The 10312-nt window shown below is 44.3% G+C and overlaps 2 protein-coding genes across 2 annotated transcripts in view; one reads left to right on the top strand and one right to left on the bottom strand.

The window, feature by feature from the left end:
* Positions 1-903: 903 nt before the first annotated feature.
* On the top strand, positions 904-1479 carry RNF183 (ring finger protein 183). The gene has a single exon (XM_003785230.2). It carries the CDS (start codon positions 904-906, stop codon positions 1477-1479), a length of 576 nt encoding a protein of 191 aa, XP_003785278.1.
* Positions 1480-6342: 4863 nt separating this feature from the next.
* The window catches only part of PRPF4 (pre-mRNA processing factor 4), a 19307-nt gene continuing 15337 nt past the window's right edge, over positions 6343-10312 (bottom strand). The window contains exons 10-13 of the mRNA XM_023510564.1: positions 8170-8292; positions 7976-8083; positions 7768-7886; positions 6343-7241 (exon numbers count right to left, since the gene is read on the bottom strand). Coding sequence (XP_023366332.1) covers positions 7048-7241; positions 7768-7886; positions 7976-8083; positions 8170-8292 — 544 coding nt within the window. The 3' untranslated portion in view covers positions 6343-7047. The remainder of the gene's footprint in view (positions 7242-7767; positions 7887-7975; positions 8084-8169; positions 8293-10312) is intronic.

The following is a 10312-nucleotide window of genomic DNA, read 5'->3' as shown; positions in this document are numbered from 1 at the left end:
TGTGCTCCAGAGGCTGCAGCCTGGGCCACCTGGCAGCTCCAGGTGCTCTGTGCTCCGCTGCCATGGAGACAGGCCCCAGGGTTGGTGGTGAGAAGCCAGTCTCCCAAAGCATTGTGGATTCAGGGGACGGAGACACTGGAGCCTCAAGCCCTTCAAAATAGTCTGCCTAGGGAAGCCAAGGTGGGTGCCTTGAAGTTTTCCTGGGACAAAGGGAGGGAGAGGGAGCCAGGGGAGGCTGAGAGTTAGGAAAAGGCTCTGGAAGGGCTGATCTGAGGACCTGGGCAGGCCATCCTCTCCAAGGTCAGGGGCCCTCCTTGCCAGGGCAAGCAAGTACTGCGGTTAGTAGGCTCCAGAGGGCTGCCCTCTAGCTCAAGGGGAGGAGGGAAAGAGGGCCTGGCATTTGTCCCCAGAGGGAGAGAATTCACAAAGCCCATCTCTGCACTAGTCAGGGATTTGAGGTAGCAGGGAAAGAAATACTTGTCCTCTACAAAAACCACTGACTGTGTTCTGTCCCTCGTGCTTGATTCAGGGCAGCTGAGGGCAAACACACTAAGCCTGAGAAATATTTTTCTCCATCTCCAAAGCCCAGGGTGCAGTTTCCCCTGATGCGAGTTCATTCAGGTGCTGCTGCTAGTGGGTGGCCCAGGCCTTCACCCTGATAGAGGAAAGGCTGTGGGAACATCAGACTTAACTAGATGGCTTAGGAACAGGGTGATCTAGAATGAAATCGTCTTGAACCTAAGTTTCTTCATCTGTAAAATGTGAGTGATAATACCTTTTAACACCCACAGAATCCTTCGCCTCAGACCGGGCACCGAGACAGGGTATAATGGGTGTTCCTTTGCTCCTTTTCCTTGTCCTCCAGGACCCCTCCTGTGAGCCCGCCCAGCAGGCAGCGTGAAGATGGCTGAGCAGCAGGGCCGGCAGCTTGAGGCTGAGTGCCCTGTCTGCTGGAACCCCTTCAACAACACGTTCCACACCCCCAAAGTGCTGGACTGCTGCCACTCCTTCTGCGTGGAATGCTTGGCTCACCTCAGCCTGGTGACTCCCTCCCGGCGCCGCCTGCTGTGCCCACTCTGTCGCCAGCCCACAGTGCTGGCCTCAGGGCAGCCCGTCACTGACTTGCCCACGGACACTGCCATGCTCACCCTGCTCCGCCTGGAGCCCCACCATGTCATCCTGGAAGGCCGTCAGCTCTGTCTCAAGGACCAGCCCAAGAGCCGCTACTTCCTACGCCAGCCCCGGGTGTACACACTGGACCTGGGCTCCGAGCCCGGGAGCCAGCCCGGGCCCCAGGACACAGGCCCTACCACTGTGCCTATGCCCATCCCTGTCCCCAGCCACTATTCTCTGAGGGAGTGTTTTCGCAATCCCCAGTTCCGGATCTTTGCCTACCTGATGGCCGTCATCCTCAGTATCAGTCTGCTGCTCATCTTCTCCATCTTTTGGACAAAGCAGTTCCTTTGGGGTGTGGGGTGAGTGCTCTGCTCCCCGACAAGGAACCAAGCCTTTCTCAGTTGCTGCTGGGTTTGGGGACTGCAGAGCCTCATGTGGTGTTGTCTTCCTTTGTGGTTATTGTTCATTTTATGATCCAGGGATCCGTTAGGCCTGTGTTTGCTTCTGGGAACAGAGAGGGCCCTACTACAATGAGGAAAAAATAAGAGCTGAAGGGCTGGCTTTTCACACCTCTGGGTGTGAAATATAAAATCATGGAAGGGCAGAGAAGCAGTTCTATGACTACAGAGCTTCACAGCAAGTTGTGCCAAAGAGCTGGACAATGTTTCCAGGACGCTGACTTGCCCAGATAGCAGGTTGCATTTCTCGCTGGAGCTGCTACGGACTCAGTTCACATTTTTTTGAGTTATTTTCACAACAGGTTGCTAAAAAATTTGGAAAGTGACCTTCAATTCTGTGGGCAAATGTGTTTGTTTTCCCCTTTTCTCTTTGGATGTTTTGCCACCAGTCACAGTAAAAATGTTCTGCATTCATCAATGTCTTTACTTACTCATTCTACAGTCGTTAACTGGGTTGATGCTGAGTGCCAGGACTAAGGGAAGAAGACGGTAAGGTTTTCCAGGGCTGGCAGATGGCCCTTACCAGCTGGGAAGGCACATGTGTTCATTTGGCTGTTTCTTATACAGGACAACTGCTTGCCAGCAGGCAGTTCATGGAGTGTTAGGTATAAAAAATGTAAAGGGGAAAGAAGCTAGGCTCAGTGGATTAGGGAAATCTGTGATTTGGAGGAATAGGTTGGTATTCCTCCTGGTAGGGGCAGAGATCTTGATTAGAATGAACATAGGGCGAACTCTGATTGCTCTCCCCCAAACACTACAACTCTGGCCTCAAGAAGGCAAATACCCTGGATAGAAGCAAATCCTTAGTTCCCATCCCAGGCCATAGGAGGTATGGAGGATCCTGGTTTTCACTTTGCATGTGGATTCCAGGAACCAAGGAAATGAGATGGAATTTGGAGGCTCAGGCTGCTGCTTGACAAGTTGCCACCTTGCAGTATCTAAAACCACATTCCTGCTGCCCTAGTTTTAACCTTGCCTGATGGCTCGGGGCTCTGAAACAATCCCAAAAGTGGATAAAACACCATAAAAATTATTACTAAAACATCTTGAGGGCGTTTTTTTCTGATTTGTAGCATAAACTTATAGAGGATGGAAACTGAGTTGGTTTTATTTGCTATAGGTAATAAGTGTAACAGAACTAGCTTCTATCAATTCCCTTTAAGGGTCTTAATACACAAGACAGTCCATACTTTGCATTTAATAAACCAATTTTAAACTCCAACGTGAAGAAATATTCTCCATTACAAAATTGGAAAGTTGCCTATGTTTCCCACTGGGGAACAAGCAACTAACTCTACATTTGCACCATCAAAGATAATTACCTTTTAGCTGGGACTCTACCTCTCCCCACTGACTTCATTTCTTTACACGTCTTTGTTCTTTAACCTTGGAGCACCCAAGTGAGGCAATGATCTCACCATGTTCTCTGAGCTGTAGAGAGGGGACAGGGAGTGGAGCTGGAGGAAGCCCAAGAAGGAACACTTTAGAAGGCACTAAGTCTTACTACTAATTTAGCTACTTTGTTCAAGGTCACCGGGCTAGTAAGTGGTGGAGTCCTTTCAGGTGAAATACAACTTTTGGAGTGGTTGATGCACCACCCAAATAAGACACGTAAGTTTGACATTTTCTGGACAGGGAAGTTATCCTTGGTATCTGAGAGGGATTGGTTCCAGGATCTCCCTCAGATACCAAAATCTGAGAATGCTCAAGTCTCTGACATTAAATGATACAGTATTTTCATATAACTTTCCCAATCCTCCCACATACTTTAAATCATCCCCAGATTACTTATAATATTTAACACAATATAAATGATATTCAACTGTATTATTCAGGAAATAATGACAAGAAGTATGTTTGCAAAAAGATTCAGTACAGTTCCAATTTTTTAAGAATACTTGTGACCTGTGTTTGATTGACTCTAAGGACACAGACTCTGCAAACATAGAGGGCAACTATATTTATTATTACCGTGTCTTCTATCTTCACGTTCAGTTACCTAACCTTGGGGCAGTCCTATCCTCCTAAGGGGCATTTGGCATTTCACATGGAAGCATCTTCAATTCTCAGTGAAGAGGGTGGGCTGTACAGCTGGCATTTAGTGCTCAGAGGTCCAGGATGCTTAGACCTGCTGTGATGCTTCAGTTCCACATGATGAAATATCACCTTTCCCAAAATGCAAGTAGTTAATCTTGTTGAGCTCGTAAGTGGGAAGTTATTTAACTACATTTGGCATGAAGTCAGAGCTGAAATGTTACAAGAGCAGTATATAGGTTTGGCGCCTGTGGCTCAAACGGCTAAGGTGTGAGCCACATACATCTGAGCTGGCGGGTTTGAATCTGGCCAGGCCCACCAAACGATGGCTGCAACCAAAAAATAGCCGGGCATTTTGGCAGGTGCCTGTAGTTCCAGCTACTTGGGGAGAGGGAGGCAGAATTGCTTGAGTCCAGGAGTTGGAGGTTGCTGTGATGCCACGGCACTCTACCCAGGGCAACAGCTTGAGGCTCTGTCTCAAAAAAAAGAGCAGTATACAAAGTGGAGTGGTCAGAGGGCTCAGACATTGTATGGGAAAACAGGCCATGCTGGCTGCAGTGGTCCTTTAGTCTGCAGCATGGCCAACGCACTCCATAAAGCTTTATAAAATTTCTTTATGAGGTCACAATTGGTCAGGCTTCACCATTTACTAGATGGGAAACCTTCAGTTACTTGATTTCTTTGTACCCATTTTGTCTGTAAAAAAGGAATAAACTCACTAAGATTGTGAGGCTATGGCTGGGTGCAGTGGCTCAATCCTGTAATCCTAGCACTGTGGAGGCCAAGGAGGGTGGATCGCCTAAGCACACAGGTTCCAGCCCATCCTGAGCTGCAATGAGACTCTAGCTCTAAAAGTAGCTGGGCATTATGGTGGGCGCCTATAGTCTCAGCTACTTGGGAGGCTGAGGCAAGAGAAAAGCTTACACCCAAGAGTTTGAGGTTGCTGTGAGCTTTGATGCCACAGCACTCTATTGAGGGCGACATAGTGAGACTGTCTTAAAAAAAAAGAAAACAAAAAGATTATGAGGCTGTGGAGGGCCTCACAATACTTAATATTACAGCATAATGCTTAATACTATAGTGTCTTCTATTTAGTCTGAATGTGTCTGGGACATTGTCTAGGCAGGCTATGGTTATGGCTATTCACCTTGTCATTATCATAAAGTGCCACTCCTGGCTTTGTGCTTAACCAACTACCTTCTCACAATGATATTTATTTCCTATGAAGAAATGATAGTCCATAAGATATTTGTCCTGCCAAAGGCTTAGATGAGATGTTTTCACCTAACTGCTACTTCTTTGAACCACCAAAAAACAAAACAAATGCACAAGTCTTAAGAGAATAAAATTTAAATTTGAGAAACTAAAAACCTGTTAGCACACTACATCCAAATTGCATGCTAATACACCATCATTCTTCATAATTTTACAAATACTAAAAAGGGAGTAAGAAAAAATAATTTCTTTTCGTGGCAAACTATTAAGGACATAGAACTCATTAATACCTCAACAATAGTGACGTGCCCTGAAGACCATAGACTTCAGAATTCAGAGGCTTAATAACTACATGGGAAATACAACTGTTTTGGTTACAATTAAAATCAGACTAAAACCAGTATGTTTAGCTACATGTTACACATAGTTTACAGAACAGAGCTGAGCAAAGCCATTCTCAGCCTCTCTGGACCAGCAAATGAAAAGGTCTCCAAATGTTCAAGGGGAAGCCATCATATTATCCCTTCTTTAATTTTAGTGTCCTCTGCAGATAACCCTTCTTCCAAATTCCTGTATTTTTGTGTAGATTTAGAGCTCACAGAAAGGTAACTGTTGCATGACCAGCAAAAGAGAATTACAGAGCCAATTCAACTACCAGTGAAATAGCTCACTGGTAGTCTGCCCCATGATACAAACAGCCTGCCCTCTATTTAAAAAAAATTGTTAACAGTGCTTAAGACACTGATCTGTATTTACGATCATCTGTTATATTCCAAACCAAAAAAAGGAACTTATGAATCAATGGCTGGGGTTCAGAAAATGGTTAACTATAGAAAATAATTCTTCAAAGAATAGTTTTTATAATAGCATTTTACTTTTTACAAGTATATAATAAATTAAAAAGGTTTTTGTTTAGGAATATCTATTACAGATTTCCTCCAGTTACCATGACATAAAGTACCTTTTAACACATGAAATACATCAAATGACCAATAGAAAAGGAGGCTGTACAAAAAGACACATCATGTTTACTAAAAACTTCTTTTAATGCCAACATAATGGCCTTGTTTTAGGGTAACAAGGATGCCAAACTTCAAAGTAAAATGGAAGACATTTTTTGTCAAGACAAATGTTCAGTTCCAACTTTTCCGATGCTTCCTAAAGCCTCTGGCATTCCAAGTGAAATCAAAAGGAAGAAGTAAAATCTTCTTCACTGCATAACTATTAGCATAGCTGTGGTCTACTGCTTCATCTCCTATTCTCAAGGGAGAAGAAAAGTGCTTGTTGGCAGACATTGTTTAAATAGTGAGGGATGCCTCGGCGCCTGTGGCTTAAGTGGCTAAGGGGCCAGCCACATACACCAGAGATGATGGGTTTAAATTCAGCCTGGGCCTGCCCAACAACAATGACAACTGCAACCAAAAAATAGCCAGGCGTTGTGGCAGGTACTTGTGGTCCCAGCTACTTGGGAGGCTGAGGCAAGAAAATTGCTTAAGCCCAGGAATTGGAAGTTGCTGTGAGCTGTGATGCTACTCTACCCAGGGCGACAGCTTGAGGCTGTCTCAAAACAAACAAACAAACAGCAAAACAAAACCAGTGAGGGATAATATGTGCTCCTTTATGTGAGGGCTTCCTGAATATAGTTCAGCCACCTTGCTCTGTGGATCATACGCAGTTCTGAAGCATGTACTATGTTAGATCAAGCCAGGTTTTAAGAAACAGTCAGTTACAATCCTCTGTCCTGTGAGAGGTTAGCAGAGGTCCTCAATCTTTTTAAACAGGGTGCCAGTTCACTGTCCCTCGGACCGCTGGAGGACCAGACTGCGGGCCCTAGGACAGGCTGCTAAGCAGGACAGGCAGCAGTGGCAAAAACACCTGGCGGGCCAGATAAATGTCTTTGGCAGGCCATATGTGGCCGACAGGCTGTAGTTTGAGGATGCCTGGGTTACAGGGTATTCAAACAAAAGATTGATGAAAAGTCTACACAGTTTGTGACAAGCTATGGAAAATTAATTTTCCAACCACGAAAGGGTTTGGTTCCCCATCACTTAGGGCCTTGGCTGCCTGCCTGGAGCTGACATGAAAATCCAATTCTATTGAGGATCTATGCCTGGTAATTAACAAAAAACATAATAGAACTAAACAACACTCCAATTATTTTCTTTTGAGGAAAACGGCTCCTAAGGGAGTACATGAAGTTAAGAGTTCCTTTCCATGGTCTTGCCTATTCAGCCATCCAGAGCTTAAAGGTCCTGTCATACGAGCAAGTGGCTATGAGCTGCCCATCAGAAGAAATGTCTAGGCCCATCACTTTGCCTTCGTGGCCAGCCAGAGTCTTCAGTGGAGACCAGCCTGGATGGGTCCAGATCTTGGCTGTATTATCATAGGCACCAGTGAGCAAGAAGTTCCCATGGATGGCTATAGGAAAAGAGAAGGGGAATGGCTTGAGAAATTCAAGTATTCAAAAAAGTATAAGAAAACAAAAGCACAAAAATCTGCAAAAACGTATACCAAAAAAGACAGTTATCTCTATAGCCAGAAAAACCCAACACTCTAATTCAATATTCCTACTAGGCCTCCAGCAAAAGGTGACAACCATGGCAATTTAAGGGAATAAATAACATTATTGAGGTCTTCTGGCTCCTTCCCTGATAGACAGCCTATTTAGAATAGTACTATGGATTCAGAGCTTACAATGTCCAAGGAGGAAAGATTGAAGCACGACACTCACAGAAGTCTTTTTTACTTCCTAGCAACAAGAAGCATATGCTTTGCCACAGCTCTAAAGGTATGGCAAAGGGAAGAAAATTGTAATTTCCCCCTTTAATAGAGGTCAAATTCTTTCCTCTTCCATTTCTCAGTAAAACTAAAGGCTGGCCTATAATTCCTAGAAGTACAATTGCTGTCTCTGTTATTTAGGGCCTAAAACAGAAGACAAACTTACGCTCAAACCTGACACCGGTCACTAAGTTCTGATGGGCAGGGATGGTATAGATGCAACGTCGCTGTCGAAGGTCCCACACTTTGCACGTGTTGTCACCACTGCCAGTTGCAATGTGGTAGCTGTGGACCAGATGTAGTATGAAAGTTAGAAATTGAGTACTTTCCGACCAAGGACACTTTCCACTTCTCATTCAGTGAGCTTATTTTACCCATTGGGGGAGAAATTTATTCCATAGATTTCTTTCAGATGGCCTTCCAGGAACATGATACAACGTCCCGTGCGTAGGTCCCAAACTCGACCAAATGCATCCAGGCCCCTGATAAAAAATAATTAAATGAACACTCTGAATCTAGTTCTCTATGGAAGCATATATACATAAGAGGTGAGCCTACTGAGCCTTACCCAGTGCCAGCCAAAGAGCCGTCCTGATGGAAGGCGATGTCATACACACCCATGCTGTGGCCTTCCTGATGCAGAATCTCTTCTTGAGCCTCCAAATCCCATAAGCGCCATGAACGGTCATAGCTAAAAACAAATCACACTGACATCAACCAGCAGATATCTTTTCAGTTTCCACAGTGTATAAGGTACTATAAAAAATAGTAACTATAATTATGCTTCTGAAACTACTCAATCATATTAACAGAAAATTCCTTTCTAGAATAAATAATGCCTCAATAACATAGCATATGTGTCTCAGGTGCTAATCAGAACACCACGGACTTGCTGTAAATCTTTTCCAATTGGTATTTTAAGAATACAATTTTCAGCTAGGCACGGTGGTTCACACCTGTAATCCTAACACTCTGGGAGACGTATGCAGGTGGGTCGCTTGAGCTCAGGAGTTCTGGACCAACCTGACCAAAGCGAGACCCTGTCTCTACTAAATTTAGAAAAATTAGCCAGGTGTTGTGGCAGCTGCCTGTAGTCCCAGCTATCTGAGAGGTTAAGACAAGAGGATTGCTAGAGCCCAAGAATTTGAGGTTGCGGTGAACTGTGATGATGGCATCCTACCCCAGGGGGACTGAGACTCTGTTTCTCTTTTTTTTTTTTTATTGAATGGTAACTATGTACATTAATGCACTTCTGGGGTACAGTGTGGGGTTTTCACATGAGACTCTGTTTCAAAAAAAGAAAGGAAAAAATAGAATTCCCTAAGAATGACCCAGCAAAGATTTTGTCGCTATCTTCCTCCATTCCACTGTTATGTCCTTTCATTCATTGAGCATTTATACTTTTTTTTCTTTTTTTGCAGTTTTTAGCCGGGACTGGGTTTGAACTCACCACCTCCGGTATATGGGGCCGGCGCCCTACTCTTTTGAGCCACAGGTGCCGCCCGAGCATTTATACTTTTACTGGGCCCTAAATGAGATGTTGGAGGTACAAAAATCAATCACAAATAGATCTATAGAACATGACAGCAGAGAAAGACTCACAAATACATGAATAAGAACCTGGTCAACTTTTTTCTTTTAGTTCATAGCAACCTCAAACTCTTCAAATTCTTGGGCTCAAGCGATTGTCTTGCTTCAGCTAGGACTAAAGGTGCCCCCACAATGCCTGGCTATTTTTAGAGATGGGTCTCGCTCTTGCTCAGGCTGGTCTTCAATCTGTGAGCTCAGGCAATCCACCTGCTTCAGCCTCTCAGAGTGCTAGGATTACAGGTGTAAGCCACTGCACCCAGCCTGATGCCAATTTCAACAGGGAAAGGAAAGTCTCTTCAATACAGTGGTGGAACTGGCTATATACATGAAAATAAGGACAAAAGAGAAACTTAAAAAAAAAGGTAAAGCATCTGGACATTGCATAAAGAGGATAGGCAAATGGTTAATACACATGTGACAAAGTACTCATAAGGATGATAAAAGCATCAAAAGAATGGAGAAGCAAGGGGCAGCACCTGTGGCCCAGTGGGTAGGACGTGCACCAAGACTGGTGGGTTTTCTGCTACAAAAAGAAAAAATAGTCGGGCATTGTCATGGGCGCCTATAGTCCCAGCTGCTTGGGAAGCTGAGGTAGGAGAATTGGCTTGAGCCCAGGAGTTTGAGGTTGTTGTCAGCTGTGATGCCATGGCATTCTACTGAGGGTAACAAAGTGAGACTCTATCTCAAAAAAACAAACAAACAAAAATCCACAAGAAACTCCATACATGCATGCTTACAGCAGCTTTATTCTGACTAACCCAAACCTGGAAACAGCCAATGTGTACAGTGACAGAAGAATAAAGGGTGGCATAATCATACTATCAAATAATCCTTAGCCCTAAAAAAAAGGAACTACTGATATAAGCAACAACACATATGAATCTTAAAATGTTACACTCAGTAAAAGAAGCCAGATGTAAATGAATCCACACAGTAGGAATAGACAGAACTGACTTATGGTGACAGAAATCAGATCAGTGATTGCTTTAGAACGGGGAGTTGACTGGGAAGAGACATCAAGAAACTTTCCAGGGTAAGAGAACAGGGGTGGTGATCACATGCTTGGTACCCATTTGTAAAGACTGATAGAATTACATACTTAAAATCCATTCCGGCTGGGC

This window comes from Otolemur garnettii, unplaced genomic scaffold (assembly GCF_000181295.1).
Source record: "Otolemur garnettii isolate 467f Iridium unplaced genomic scaffold, OtoGar3 scaffold00014, whole genome shotgun sequence".
Classification (NCBI taxonomy): Eukaryota; Metazoa; Chordata; class Mammalia; order Primates; family Galagidae; genus Otolemur; species Otolemur garnettii.
This window is presented reverse-complemented; position numbering and strand designations above follow the sequence as displayed.